Below are 16,227 nucleotides of genomic sequence, written 5' to 3'. Positions count from 1 at the left end.
GGCAACACTGGATCAGGAGAAGCAGGTTGAAGTGTAGACAGGAGCACAAAGGAAATCCGTGAGGAGGTTTTTATAAGCTTTAGGTATGTTTCGCTAATTTTTATTATTAAAATGCAGAGCAGAATAAAATAATACCACATGATGTGCAGTTTTGCTTGCTGTGTAAGTCTGTTTTAGTGGAGTTAGCTGTGTGCGGATCCCTGATGTTGATGGATGGGGTGTTTGTTTATTTTTTCGGCAGCAGCCTCCAGTGCTGTGTAGCTGCACATTGCAATTTTAATTAAAGCATGTCGTCTGCATTATTGCGTTGAAGAGGCCTTTTTTATCTGGAAAATGTAAATAACTGCAATGAATAAATATGCACTGAAATGAATATGCATATTCAGCTAAAATATTGTTTAAATAACCTTTTGGGCGGCACGGTGGTGTACTGGTTAGCACTGTCACTTCACAGCAAGAAGGTTCTGGGTTCGAGCCCAGTGGCTGACGGGGGCCTTTCTGTGTGGCGTTTGTATGTTCTGCGCGGGTTTCCTCCGGGTGCTCTGGTTTCCCCCACAGTCCAAAGACATGCGGTTCGGTTAGCATGGGGCGGCCTTGGGCTGAGGTTGGGCTGCAGTGCCCTTGAGTGAGGCACCGAACCCCCGACTGCTGGAGCATTCTGAGCGTGTGTGTTCACTGCTTCAGACGGGTTAAATGCAGAGAGGAATTTCACTGTGCTTAAGTGTGCATGTGATAAATAAAGTTGTTGTTGTTCTTCTTCTTCCTTACATTAACTCAGTCACTCTTTATGACCAGCTTTCATGAATCAAGATTTTATATGGTCATTGTCTAAAAGTGGAGCTCCTGTTGAGTTTATGAGCAAAATATTTAAAGGGCACAAAATCAGCCTGAACAGAATAATAACATTATAGCATATAAACCATCAAATCGTGTCGTGTCATGTTTTTCACCTCAATAAATCACTGCATTGTCTTGTGACAGTGAGACCAATAATGAGACACATCACAGTTACTATACATATTTATTCCTTTCTTTGACGCCGCATGCCGTGCGCCAGAAACACCACCACCACATTTGTTATGGTGTGACTCTGCTGGGTGCCTGGGGGACAGCAGTGAACCAGCGCTTTCGCTTTACACCACTGCTGTAGAGTTACCGTCCAATATCAAACTTGATATATCAAACAGCTGTCTGGTTTCATCTGTCACGTTCACACACAGCACCGTTAGGACTAATCCCTATGCCTGAGCTCACGCTAGCTGCTCGCACGTCCGCAAATTGCGAAGTTTTATTCCAATTTGCGAAAAGAAAATCATCTGTATTCGCATTTTATGCGAAAGTCATTTAAAGTTTAAGCAAAATCCATCAAACAATTGCGATTTCTCAAGATAAACAGTACCTTTCAGGGCCTGAATTTGGGCGTGGGATTGCGGGTATCGCGCATATTTTTTTAAATTCCCGCACCTTTAACAATTGTAATGCAAGAGATTCCCGAACACATTACTGCATTGCCTGACAACGTCAATCTAATAATGGATCAGTGTGAATGCGCGACTACCTTCTGTTCTCAAGATTACTTGAATTGAACCGTCCTTTTACTGACTGACCCCCCTCTTATCTCCCCCCGTAGCCTACTCAGAACACACACAGCAGCACAGACAGGTCACTCACACAGAGACAGCGCGCACTCTTTCTCTCTCGGACTTTCGCTGTTAAACACATGGACCGCTGGCTAAAACGTACAAGTGCAGTGGCAGGAGTTTCCCCTGCTAAGAGGAAAACTCCTGAATCCAATGGTGGTAATAGCAGTGTGAGTGATACCGTTGAAAATACACAGGACGAGACAGCTAACGTTAACGTCGACGTTGCGAAGGGGATTAGATCAGAGCATGGCTATAAGAAAAAAGTATTTACAAGGAAAAGCAAAGGACACTGATGCTGACAAAAGGGAGGACCACTAGGAGAAAGAGTAGGAAAGACTACATGTGTACAAGAATCCTGCACTCAGCAAAGATGAATTGTTCAGTGTTGAGAACAATTTGATTTTTTTAAAATTAAAGATGGCATATGACACAGGAGACAGGGCTATATGGTATAAGAGAATCCTGACAAGTCAACAAAGACTGTTGTCATGTTAACGTTCTATATGTGGACTGAAACAAAGTTTGTAAATTCATTCAGTGTTAAGAACAGTTTGATAGTGTTTTCTTATTTTAATTGTAGACATTAAACAGAGGACAGGGATGATCAGATCAGACATGAGAATAGAAAAATGATATAAAAGTTGATAAAAAAAGATGATATAAAAATATTATAAAAGGAAAAAGCAAAGGTCACTGATTAAAGAGATGGTCACTGAAAGAAGAGACAAATTTAAGAGAATCCTGAAAAGTCAGCAGACTGGTTTAAGTTAGATTTTAAGTTAGACTTGTTGTGTCAATAAATTCATTGAGTGCTATTAAGAACAGACTGATTTTCTTCTTTTTTTATAATTAAACGAAGCAGTGACACTTAAAGAATAGTGCATGAAGATGAGGAAGAAGCAGCTGTGTAAAGCAACACTAAGGAGGTTGTAAAATTAGCTTCACTAAAAGGCACACAACCTTCCAAACTCTTCCTAGAGCCTTACTCGCACTGCTAGAAAACGGCTATTGGTGTTTGATGGCATAATACAGTCAGTCAGCAATGTCATGCTGTAAAGGATCTCTTTCATTTTGTGGTGGTTTTCTACCCTCCACCCGAAACTGAACAGTCCATATCTTAGACGGCTGGTGGGAATAATACTTGCATTTATCCACCCGGCCTTTGTCTGACAATGCTATCCAACTTTGGAGATATCAAAATGAAAAGTCTACTAAAAAGGATCCCTCAAATGGTGACAAAAGGTTACAGACTGTAGAGATCTTCAATCTGAGTAGTGGCAGAAGGTAAGACCTAAGCTATTTAAGCCCACAAGTAGCGTTCCCCGCAAACTGTATAAATCCCCCCCAAACTGTGTAAATCCCCCCATTTGAGTCACTGAGGGGGGAATTCCCCCCCCATTCTGAAAAGTGAAATTCAGGCCCTGCCTTTCGTGTCCATCTTCGATGTTTTGATTTATAACCAATGTCCCTGAGTTTCGAAGCTTCTTATTGGTTGACCGCAAATTATGTCTTCCAATAGCATCGGACCTTACGTATAAAATGATCAATTTCCGAGTTGCGCTGATAATGTCGGCAATTCTCGCTCATTAGTGAACAAGATTATAGCGAGGTTTGTTTAAAATAAATTATCCGACTTTACATATGACACAAACTTATCTAAAAAGTGAGAACATATTAGAATATTCTGTTAGCTTTCTCAGTTAAGGATAAAAACACAATATAACCATTCTAAAGACGTATTTTCGACATAATATCAACCCTGACAGAACTTTGGAAGAACTCACAGATGAACCAGGATATATCGACCAAGTGTACCTTGTTTTCAGAGCGTTTTGCCGCACATGGTTCAAAGTTTTGACTGCAAGTGTTTCATTTGAGAAATTAATGGTGAATATCGTTATATTTGGGTTATGAGATTCATTTATAAGAAACAACCATTGATTTTAACTCCCTGAGCTCCCTTCACCCTACCCATAAAGACACCCCCCCCCTCCCCCTAAACACACACACACACACACACACACACACAGGCCAGTCAGCATACTACAGAGGGTGACTAAGGGCTAAAAGGTGCATAGATAGCAAAGAATGCAAAGCACATCACACCAGATGTTAGATATAATTATAATGAAAAATATGGACTCCGTAAACCAGATTAAGCAGGTTAAATTAAACACACAATTTCATTACATATATACAGTTGATGAAATGACCAAAATAAGAGGATTCAAGAATAAATAAGCATGCTATGAACATTAATCAAGAACATGGAAAGACAAAGGCAGGAAACAAGCTTGCAAACACTACTGAAACACCAACAAACTACAATAATTCATTTTTCAATATTATGTCAGTGCAAGAAACATTTAGAAGTATATCTTGCTAAAAAAATTACTTTGCTAAAAAGAAAATTGCTCTTTTAGCATTTCTTGCTAAGCGAAATTGCAAATTGCTAAAGAAAAATTTGAGTCTTTAGCACTTTTCGCTAAAACAATTTGGGTCCTAGAGTGAGCACAGTATGCACCTGTTCCTGATTAGAGCTCAATCACAGCACATACAGTGGTGCTTGAAAGTTTGTGAACCCTTTAGAATTTTCTATATTTCTGCATAAATATGACCTAAAACATCATCAGATTTTCACACAAGTCCTAAAAGTAGATAAAGAGAACCCAGTTAAACAAATGAGACAAAAATATTATACTTGGTCATTTATTTATTGAGGAAAATGATCCAATATTACATATCTGTGAGTGGCAAAAGTATGTGAACCTCTAGGATTAGCAGTTAATTTGAAGGTGAAATTAGAGTCAATATTTCAATCAATTATTTAACAAATTAGTTTTCAATCAATGGGATGACAATCAGGTGTGAGTGGGCACCCTGTTTTATTTAAAGAACAGGGATCTATCAAAGTCTGATCTTCACAACACATGTTTGTGGAAGTGTATCATGGCACAAACAAAGGAGATTTCTGAGGACCTCAGAAAAAGCATTGTTGATGCTCATCAGGCTGGAAAAGGTTACAAAACCATCTCTAAAGAGTTTGGGCTCCACCAATCCAGTCAGACAGATTGTGTACAAATGGAGGAAATTCAACACCATTGTTACCCTCCCCAGGAATGGTCAACCAACAAAGATCACTCCAAGAGCAAGGCGTGTAATAGTCAGCGAGGTCACAAAGGACCCCAGGGTAACTTCTAAGCAACTGAAGGCCTCTCTCACATTGGCTAATGTTCATGAGTCCACCATGAGGAGAACACTGAACAACAATGGTGTGCATGGCAGGATTGCAAGGAGAAAGCCACTGCTCTCCAAAAAGAACATTGCTGCTCGTCTGCAGTTTGCTAAAGATTACGTGGACAAGCCAGAAGGCTATTGGAAAAATGTTTTGTGGACAGATGAGACCAAAATAGAACTTTTTTATTTAAATGAGAAGTGTAATGTTTGGAGAAAGGAAAACACTGCATTCCAGCATAAGAACCTTATCCCATCTGTGAAACATGGTGGTGGTAGTATCATGATTTGGGCCTGTTTTGCTGCATCTGGGCCAGGACGGCTTGCCATCATTGATGGAACAATGAATTCTGAATTATACCAGTGAATTCTAAAGGAAAATGTCAGGACATCTGTCCATGAACTGAATCTCAAGAGAAGGTGGGTCATGCAGCAAGACAACGACCCTAAGCACACAAGTCGTTCTACCAAAGAATGGTTAAAGAAGAATAAAGTGAATGTTTTGGAATGGCCAAGCCAAAGTCCTGACCTTAATCCAATGGAAAGGAAGTTGTGGAAGGACCTGAAGTGAGCAGTTCATGTGAGGAAACCCACCAACATCCCAGAGTTGAAGCTGTTCTGTACAGAGGAACGGGCTAAAATTCCTCCAAGCCGGTGTGCAGGACTGATCAACAGTTACCGCAAACGCTTAGTTGCAGTTATTGCTGCACAAGGGGGTCACACCAGATACTGAAAGCAAAGGTTCACATACTTTTGCCACTCACAGATATGTAATATTGGATCATTTTCCTCAATAAATAAATGACCAAGTATAATATTTTTGTCTCATTTGTTTAACTGGGTTCTCTTTATCCACTTTTAGGACTTGTGTGAAAATCTGATGATGTTTTAGATCATATTTAGGCAGAAATATAAAAAAATTCTAAAGGGTTCACAAACTTTCAAGCACCACTGTACATATAAGGACTCTCAGTAACACACAGTCTTTGTGAAAGCCTTTTATTTTGTGTCACTTTTCTGGTTTTGAGCCTGTTTGTGTTTTTGGACTGTGAGTATTGTATCCCTCTGATATTCTGTCTGTGCCTCACTCCACCACTGCCTGGTTTTCCACTCGGCCTTCGTCTCCGTTTTGGATCTGTTTGCTCGCGTGTTTTCAGTAAAACTCTTCCTGCGCTTATATCCGTCTATCGCCCTTACACGACACAAACAAGAGTTTCACACAACTGTCCAACAAGTGAGTGGACTAATAAAACTGTTTTAACTCATTTTATATGAAACTGTCATGAATATTTTCTGTAAAATATGTTCATAAATAATCTCATGTTATTCTTTAAAAAGAAAATTAAAATAACTGCTGGATTAAAAACCCATCTAGCTTATGGAAATAAAAATACAAATTTTGTTGTCTGGTGGTCAAGTGTTTACGAGATGTTGCCTTGCACTTACGATTGGGTTCCCTGTGGTGGTACACATTTGTTGTTCGTACGTACATTTGTACGTACTTAGGGACATTGTACGGTTAAAGCCATCAAAAAATCATGTCAGTGCATTACCATATTCTCTTAAGTATGGGGCTCTGCTCCACTAACTAACCTAGTACCTAACAAACAGTCTGTTTTGTTGTGATTTTGCTTTTTTTGTTTTTTCTTAATTTTATAACAATAATATGAATGAAGGTTTATGAACAACTTTAAATATTCCTCTTATTTCCTTTTAGTGTTCTAGAAATATCAACAATTCTTCTTAATCTTTGTTCAGAGCTATTATGAGTTCAGCGGGAGACAGACAGCACTCCTTCAGGAAGTCGCAGGCTCCTGATCCCTTACAGGTGAAGCTTAATGATGATTTGTCTTACAAAAAACAATGTTTTAACAAACTTTATAAGCAGATTTCTAAACAGTGTTGATGTTTTTTACTGAATAAATGTTATTGTTGTTCGATCATAAGCTGTATGAGGACATGAAAACAGAGTCTTCGGATGAAGGGACATCTGAAGTGTCAGAAGTCTGTGTGAAGAAAGAGGAGACACTGGAGCTGAACATCTACAACCATGGAGACGATCTTGACAACCCATCTGACGTTCTCTCCCTTAAAGGGGAAGATCCTGACAATAAAGACTACCTCTGTAAGACATCAGGCTACTCTGGAGCTCAGTAACACTCTCAGAATCAAATTTTCAGAATCAAGTTTATTGCCAAGTACATTCTCACATACAAGAAATTTGCTTTGGTGTTTGGTGCTTGAACAGTTAAAATAGAAGAATTTAGCAAAGACAAAAGTATATATATATATATGGGTGATTCTTTAACTATGGGCACTATTGGCCTTGTGAACTTGAAGGGGAAAAAAGTGTGAAAATATAAATTGTCACTCTGGGATAGGTAAACACAACTAGTCTAGTTTGATGGTTCATAATAGAACACACTGATATTCTAAGACAAGTTGGTGATTTTTAACAGATTTCCCGACTCCCCTTGCACAAATATAATTTCCATCACATGTAAATATTTGTCATTTATTTTAAAATAGTATGATACACATCATTTCTTTTCACTGAAAGACCAATTTCATATATAGTTTTAGCAGTTTATGCCTATATTGTAATTCCCATGAATTTATGGATTAGGAAAATTAATTGTGATGAGGACCAAACACGAATCTTATGTCCACCACAACCTGAGATATAACATTGGAATGGTTAGATGCACTTCAAGGAGTAACTACTTGTGTTTTTACTTGAAGTAGAACATTACCTCATAAATTATGCAGATGTTTTTAATGAGTGATTAGAGTTTTGTAACTATTTGTTTAAAAAGAAATGGGGTGGTGGAAATTACTAGGCGTAGTGGAAATTACAATAAATGGACCCCATAGAAAAACAAAACTTTTATTTTAAAACTTTATGAAGCACCCAATTCCATTCAACAAATTCATTTAGTATGTTTGAACCTTTCTTTTTAAAAAGACAACTTCATATACATTTCATATCATATATTGCATACAACACGAACAGTATTTTGAAACCGTTCACAAACAGTAGTCTTGACAGTATCATGAAAAGTATTCTGAACACAGAGAGAGAGGGAGGTTTGTCCTGAGAGCATGACCATTGTTGGCCAAGAGAGCATGACCATTGTTGGCATGTGAATGGTTAATCAGGAACACTAAAAACAAACAAACAAACAAACAAACAAACAAAATAAGGCGGCGGCTGGAGTTGTCACAATGAGAACACAAGTCATTGGGCTGGGAACAGTATTCACAATAAAGAAAGAAAACGTCACAACACAGCCATCATGTGAACTTGCAATCAAGTAAACCTGAAGACATTTGGATGAGATATTGAAACATTCTGATTACTCACAGTTTTCTGAGCTAAGCGAGGAGCGTGTGTGTGTGTGAGTGAGGGTACACTGCCGTGGTGGTTGGCCTGGACATGGGCTCTCTGTGAAAGGGAGATGGAGTGTGTGGGACAACATGGACTGTACTGGATGCGATGGGCACCATGAACTTTGTGTGTGTCAGTGAGAAGTGAGCTATGAGTGGGGTAATGTGAAGGGGCATGAGGTAGTTGGGGTCTATGCGTGTCTGTGGTGTGAGAGCATTCAGTGATGTGGATGTAGGAGAGCATGGACAGGATGTGATGGGGGAGAGTAGACTGAGTGTGTGAAGTGTGTGCATAGGCTGAATGTGTGGGGAGAGCATGAGATGAGTGTGTGAGAGAGCAAAGGCAGTGTATGGGGATCTAAGAATTTCGCCTGCATGCATAAATGTAATTTCCACCACACCATTGTAATTTCCACCCAAGAATACAATGTGGTGGAAATTACAATCCTACAGTTTTTTGAGGAAAAATCTACGCTAACACCTTATATTAGCTAAGAAGTGGTATCTAGCATTTTGTGCACGCAAAATACATCTATGTGCGTTAAAAAAACAACTTATTTACAAACTCAGTTGACGTTACGGCATGTTTGGAAATTACATGCAATAAAAATATTTTCATTTCAAGCTATATTTACCTTGGCTTTTCTTCAAAAGTTGATGGATGAAGTCAAAATTCCCTCCATATCAGACATGTTCTCTGGTGTCACTGTTCATCTCCACAGAAACTACCCAAACAATCTTTCATACAAACCTTTTAAAGGGACATTACAGTGTTGTGGTGGAAATTGCAGCAATAGTGTGGGACAACTACATTGTGTTAAAAAAAAACACAAACAGTTGAATGACCTCGAATACCCCAATTATGTTTTGATTATTTTACTGATACTTTATTCAGTGACATTTTAAAACATTAGAAAAAACATTTTTTTTACAATTAATTTTTATCATTGAAGATCAAAAGTCTGGGTGTGGGACAACCACAAAACAGCAACATTTGCATATATAATGATGTTGAAAAAGGTGAAAAAGTCATCATACACTACCAGTACAAATTTCCTAAAACACTCTCATTGTAAAGATAACTATAAAGGTGTGAAATTTCCCTTTTTTTCTTTCTTTCATAAAATATGATCAAAGGACATAAAAGTGCCCATAGTCTAAGAATCACCCATATATGATAAAAATAGAAGAATTTGAAATATATAAATTTGAAAGTGGACATATTTAAGGGGAATGTACATGACTTGTTGAAGTCCAAGCTGTACAGTATGTCCGGAATGTGGAAAAATAGGTCACATGATGAAGAAGAGACAAAAGAATGTGTGAGAGGAAGAGATACTATGGTGGGGTTTACATTAGACCGTATCAGCGGATCATCAGATTAACGTTTTTAAAAACGATTAGCGTGCACACAGCAACGCCAATACACGATTCACGTGCACACAGCAACGCCAATACACGGATACGCTAATCACATGACTAATTCGGCACGCAAGTTGAAATGTGTCAGTGCAGCTCATCGCTTCCTCCTCAGCGGCTGCGCTCCAAATCACTCCGCCCTGAACAGCGAGTGCCCTCTGGAGGGTGCGCACTCCGGCCCTGCGCAGCTCACAGAGCGCGCGAGTGAAGTGCACAAGCAGTGATTCGGGACTGAGCCGCTGTGTGTGTGATTCCAGTGCATATCGGGCAGCATGTGCAAGTCACTTACCACTTGCAAGTGGAAGGATGGCAAGCCTAAAGACAATCATAACTACACAATGGGCAGTATTTGCATCAGTATTTGCAGTATTTTCATACTTTTATACTCTTTAATGAAAGGTGATACAAGGCGGAAGTCCGCGCCATTTTTCAGCAGTCGCGTCACATGACCAACGCCAGCGAATCAGGAAGGTGGATGTCACAGTGACGTTGTCCAATGACGACGCCAGCTAGAGCTCAGCACAGCGTATCCGTGTATTCTCAATGTTTACACAGCACCGGAGCTGACACGATCTGGATTGAATACGTGGACCCTGGCGGATTCCCGTTTCCCGGCGTTTCCAGGCGTTTTAATGTAAACGGACAGTGCATCCGCGAAGAAAACGAGACAGATACGGTCTAATGTAAACTTGGCCTATGTGTAATGGGCTAAGTCAATAACCAAGTTGTACAGTGTGAGCCGGAATGTGCAATAAAGGCTCACAGAATGGAGATGTATGACATGATGTCATACATCTCTGAAATTGCAGTTCAGAAACAAAATGCATGAGTGTTACAGATTGGAAGTGTGAGGTGAGAGTCAGTGGGGGTCTCAGACCTTATTAATGAGGCATCTACAGTGGGGAAAAAGCTGGCCTTATGGCCTGAGGTTTTGGTTTTAATGGACCACAACCTCCTACCAGAGGGGAGCGATTCAAAAAAGTTTGTGTCCGGGGTGAGAGGGGTTGGCCACAATCCTTTCAGCTCTCCTCAGGGTCCTGGACTTGTACAGGCACTGAAGAGATGGAAGGTTGCAGCCAATTGTCCTCTCAGCAGAGCGAATGATGCACTGCAGTCTGCCCTTGTACCTGGGAGTGGCAGCAGTGTACCAGACAGTGATTGAGGTGGTGAGGATGAACTCAATGATGGTGGTGTAAAAGTGCACCATCGTTGTCTTTGGCAGATCATACTTCTTCAACTGCCGCAGGAAGAACATCCTCTGCTGTGCTTTCTTGGTGAGACAGCAGGTATCCATAGAGTGCCCAGGAAGCGGAAATACTCCACAGAGCTTACTGGGGATTCAAACAGGATGATGGGGGAGGGTGTGGCAGAGCTCCTCGTGGAGTCTACAGTCATCTCCACTGTCTTCAGAGCATTAAGCTCCAAGTTGTTCTGCCTGCATCAGGACACCAGAGGGTCAATCTCCCACCTGTAGGCAGACTCATCCTCATCAGAGATGAGTCCAATGAGGGTGGTGTCGTCTGCAAACTTTAGGAGCTTGACAGACTGATGATCGGAGGTGCAGCAGTTGGTGTACAGGGAGAAGAGTAGAGGAGAAAGGACGCAGCCTTGGGGGGATCCAGTGCTGATGGTTCGGGAGTCAGACAGGAAGATAGTGAGTGTGCATGGCAGGATTGCCCTAGTCCACCTACAGTACAGGTGAAGTCAGGCTCAGCTGGCAGAGCTTGTCCTGCAGAAGAGCCGGGATGATGGTGTTGAAGGTGGAGGTGAAATCCACAAACAGGATCCTAGCATAGGTTCCTGGGGAGTCCAGGTGCTGAAGGATGAAGTGAAGAGCCATGTTGACAGCATCGTCTGCAGATCTGTTGGGTCTGTAGGCGAACTGTATGGGGTCCAGGAGAGGGTCAGTGATGGCTTTGAGACGGTAAAGCACAAGGCGCTAGAAGGATTTCATAACCACAGAAGTCAGGGTGATGGGTCTGTAGTCATTTAATCCTTTGATTCTTGGCTTTTTCGGGACAGGGATAATGGTGGAGGCCTTGAAGCAAGCTGGCACATGGTATGTCTCCAGTGAGGTATTGAAGATGTCTGTGAGCACCGGAGACAGCTTATCAGCACAGTGCTTCAGGGTAAATGGTGATCCTGAGTTGGGACTTGCTGCTTTGTGGGGGTTCAGCTTCCTAAAGAGTTTATTGATGTCCCTCTCCAGAATGGAGAGTGTTGAGGCTGTGGTGGTGGGTGGATGGGCCTCTGAGGTGTGAAGTTGCAGAGAGGCCCCGTCAGCAGTAGAGATGGAGGAGGTGGGGATGGTGGGCTGGAGTGTGGATTCACGTGGGATGTTATCAGGATAGTCCCATTGTCTTTCAAAGTGACAGCAGAACTCCTTTAGTTGGTTGGCCACGCACAAGTCGTTAACAGAATAGGGGGCTGAAGGTTTGTAGTTAGTGATCTGTCTGAGCCCTTTCCAGACAGACGCAGAGTCGTTGGCTGAGAACTGGTGTTAAAGTTTCTCAGAGTACAGTTGTTTAGCTTCTCTCACCGCCATGCTAAACCTGTTCCTAGACTCTTTTAAATCTGTTCCTGTCCCCACTTCTGAATGCTTCTTCCTTTTGCAACCTTAGCTGTCTGAACTTATCTTTGAACCAGGGTTTGTCATTATTGTAACTCACCCTGGTTTGTGATAGAATGCTGCAGTCCTCACAGAAGCTGATGTAGAATGTTACAGCCTCTGTGTACTCATCCAGACTGTTGGTAGCAGTCCTGAACATATCCCAGTTTGTACAGTCCAGGCACGCTTGAAGGTTCTCTGCAGCCTCATTGCTCCACATCTTTGATGTCCTCACTAAAGGTTTCCTCAGCTTTAATTTCTGCCTGTATGCAAGAATCAGGTGGACCACAATGTGGTCAGAGTGGTCCAGTGCAGCATGGGGGACGGCATGATAAGTCAAGTCAAGTTTATTTGTATAGCGCTTTTAACAATAGACGTTGTCGCAAAGCAGTTTTACAGAATTTGAATGACTTTAAACATGAGCTAATTTTATCCCCAATGAGCAAGCCTGTGGCAATGGTGGCAAAGAAAAACGCCCTCAGATGACATGAGGAAGAAACCTTGAGAAGAACCAGACTCAAAAGGGAACCCATCCTCATTTGGGCAATAACAGACAACATGACTATAACATTAACAGTTTTAACATGAAGTCAGTTTTGTTGATGTTATAAACTCTTCACTGATAGAAACTTGAGTGCAAAACTGTTCATGACAACTGCAGTCCTAAGGTTAGCAAGTCAGCTTTAGTCCTCAGCCATAAAATAATTACTGTAAATGTCCAGAGCGTCTTCCAAGTGTGACTTTCAACTGTCCATATGGGGCCGTCCTCCACAGGAGTGATGTGATGAGACTCCGACCAGACATAGGGCATCAGGATGGATCAGGCAGGTCCGAGGAGCAGAAGAGGTCAGTATCTCGATCTCAGGATTGACATGTACAGTGCTCAGCGTAAATGAGTACACCCCCCTTGAAAAGTAACGTTTTAAACAATATCTCAATGAACACAAACAATTTCCAAAATGTTGACAAGACAAAGTTTAATATAACATCTGTTTAACTTATAACGTGAAAGTAAGGTTAATAATATAACTTAGATTACACATTTTTCAGTTTTACTCAAATTAGGGTGGTGTAAAAATGAGTACACCCCACTGAAAGTCTCTGGAGCAAAGCTAAATTGTAGACTACAAATGTATAATTTAACAAGAATGCAATCACAGGTGAGTCTAATTAGTCATTACACAGGTGTCCAGCAGACAGTTGACTATAAAAGGGTGTTACTTAAAGAAAACCCATTCCCATTTCATGCTGTCAGCAATGGCACCACATAGAAGAGAAATGATACAAGATCTGAGAAAAAAAACAATTTCTTTACACCACAAAGGTGAAGGCTACAAGAAGATCAGCAAAGCTTTACTTATCAGTCAGAATACTGTAGCAAAAGTGGTACAAAAATTTAAGAAAGATGGAACTGCAGCCATCTCACAGAGACGTCCAGGTTGTCCACGGAAGTTAACACCTCGACAGGAGCGTCTTCTGATGAGAAAGGTTGAAGAAAATCGGCATGCAAGTTCACTGCAGTAATCTAAAGAAGTAGAAAGCCAAACTGGGGTGACTATTTCCCATGACACAATATGGCATACACTGCAGAGGAATGGCATGCATAGATGCCGTCCATGAAAGAAGCCTCTCCTAAAGCCCAGGCACAAAAAAGCCCGCCTAGAGTTTACCAGGGCCCATGTTGACAAAGATGAAGACTACTGGGACTCTATACTCTGGAGTGATGAGACCAAGATAAATGTTTTTGGAACTGATGGCTTCAAAACTGTATGGCATCGCAAAGGTGAGGAATACAAAGAAAAATGCCTGGTGCCTACAGTGAAACGTGGTGGCAGTGTCCTTATGTGGGGCTGCATGAGTGGATGTAGCCTTCACTATATGAGGTACCAGCAGATAGCCTGCACCTTTTGATCTAAGTAGGTGTGGCAGGTCATAAAGGACCAGAAGTTTGCTCAGGTACGGTGGCACAAGACCATTCAGTGCTTTAAAGGTCAATAGTAGTATTTTATAATCAATACAAAATTTGATTGGGAGCCAGTGCAGTGTGGATAAGACAGGGGTGACGTGGTCCTATTTTCTAGTTCTAGTAAGGACTCTTGCTGCTGCATTTTGAACTAACTGGAGCTTGTTTATGCACTTATTGGAACATCCAGACAGTAAAGCATTACAGTAATCCAACCTGGAGGTAACAAAAGCATGAACTAGTTTTTCTGCGTTGTGTAGTGACATTAAATTTCTTATCTTGGCAATGTTTCTGAGATGAAAGAAAGCTATCTGGGTAATGTTATCAATGAGTTTCGAATGAAAGACTGGGGTCAATAATCACCCCGAGGTCTTTTACTGCTGCACGTGAAGAAACAGAAAGGCCATCCAGAGTCACTGTGGAATCAGAAAACTTACTTCTAGCTGCATGTGGTCCCAGTACAAGTACTTCAGTCTTGCCAGAGTTAAGCAGAAGGAAGTTAATAAGCATCCAGTGTCTAATGTCCCTCACACATTCCTCAATTCTATTAAGCTGGTGTCTCTCATCAGGTTTTGCAGAAACATACAACTGTGTGTCATCAGCATAACAGTGGAAACTAATACCATGTTTATGAATAATATCACCCAGAGGTAACACGTATAAAGAAAAAAGCAGTGGACCCAAGACAGAACCTTGTGGAGCACCAAACTTTACCTCAGTATATCTAGAAAAAAATCACCATTTACATCAACATACTGATAGCGATCAGTTAAATAAGAGCTGAGCCAGGAGAGGGCCGTTCCCTTAACTCCCACAACATTTTCTAGTCTATCCAGAAGAATGGAATGATCAATGGTATCAAATGCTGCACTAAGGTCAAGCAACACAAGCAGCGAGACACAGCCCTGATCAGACGCCAACAGTAGGTCGTTTACTACTTTAACCAGAGCTGTCTCTGTGCTATGATGAGGTCTAAATCCTGACTGATACATTTCATGGATGTTATTACTATGTAAATATGAGCATAACTGCTGTGCCACAGCTTTTCAAGGATCTTGGAGATAAAGGGGAGGTTTGATATTGGCCGATAATTGGACAGCTGACAGGGATCAAGGTCAGGTTTTTTAATCAGGGGTTTGATAACTGCTAGTTTAAAGGATTTGGGTACATAGCCGATCCTAAGAGAAGAATTTATCATTTTTAGAAGCAGTTCAATTACTTCAGATATTATCTGTTTGAATAGACGTGTAGCAGTGCTCGAAATACTTTTTTCCAGTGTTCTGCGATATTGCAGAATGTCAAAATTTTGTTCTGCAATTTGGAAATATTTTCTGCAAATACACAAGCCTCCATACTACACCCTTCTCAACCTAATAATGCCTATATTTACATCATATCTAGCTTTACAACTCATAGCATTACTGTAATTCTTTATTCTCTCACTATTTTTAATTTCAGTCTTCACAGATCCTTCTCTGCAGCAAAGTTATCATTCCATGACACCTCCACAGGTCTTTCATCCCCCTTGCCCTGACACTACGGGCTACTACAACTTGAAGTATACCAACTAATTCATAAATGTACTAATTATCACACCCACACATTATCCTTCCACACAACATACTAATAAAGGTATCACCACAATAAAAAATCGAACACAACTGATCTTCAAGAAACAAAACATTCATTTTCATGTTACACGTCATGTTATATTTTGTCAAGATTAAATTTCTAGCTTGAACAATAGATTGTTACCCAAAATATACTTCATTCACAGTGTTTGCATCTGCAACCTGTAGTTTTAAATTGAAAGCAAGGTTTCAATTGTACACTCTGTTACATCTTACGATGATGCAAAGAACTGATGCCATTAAGGAATAAAACCCAACTGGCAAATGGAAAGACGTTTGGGTTCATGGTGTTTGCCTGGCTTCTAAAGTGCAAGGTCATGAACTGAACTGAGAACGACTGCA

The 16,227-nt window shown here is 40.8% G+C and overlaps 1 protein-coding gene across 1 annotated transcript in view; it reads left to right on the top strand.

Annotated features, from left to right (window-relative positions):
* LOC132894013 (zinc finger protein 501-like) overlaps positions 1-16,227 on the top strand; it is a 104,740-nt gene continuing 88,513 nt past the window's right edge. The window contains exons 1-3 of the mRNA XM_060933198.1: positions 1-83; positions 6,636-6,705; positions 6,825-7,002. Coding sequence (XP_060789181.1) covers positions 6,643-6,705; positions 6,825-7,002 — 241 coding nt within the window. The 5' untranslated portion in view covers positions 1-83; positions 6,636-6,642. The remainder of the gene's footprint in view (positions 84-6,635; positions 6,706-6,824; positions 7,003-16,227) is intronic.

This window comes from Neoarius graeffei, chromosome 11 (assembly GCF_027579695.1).
Source record: "Neoarius graeffei isolate fNeoGra1 chromosome 11, fNeoGra1.pri, whole genome shotgun sequence".
Taxonomy (NCBI): Eukaryota; Metazoa; Chordata; class Actinopteri; order Siluriformes; family Ariidae; genus Neoarius; species Neoarius graeffei.
Note: the sequence above shows the minus strand (reverse complement) of the source record. Positions and strands in the feature narration are given on the sequence as shown.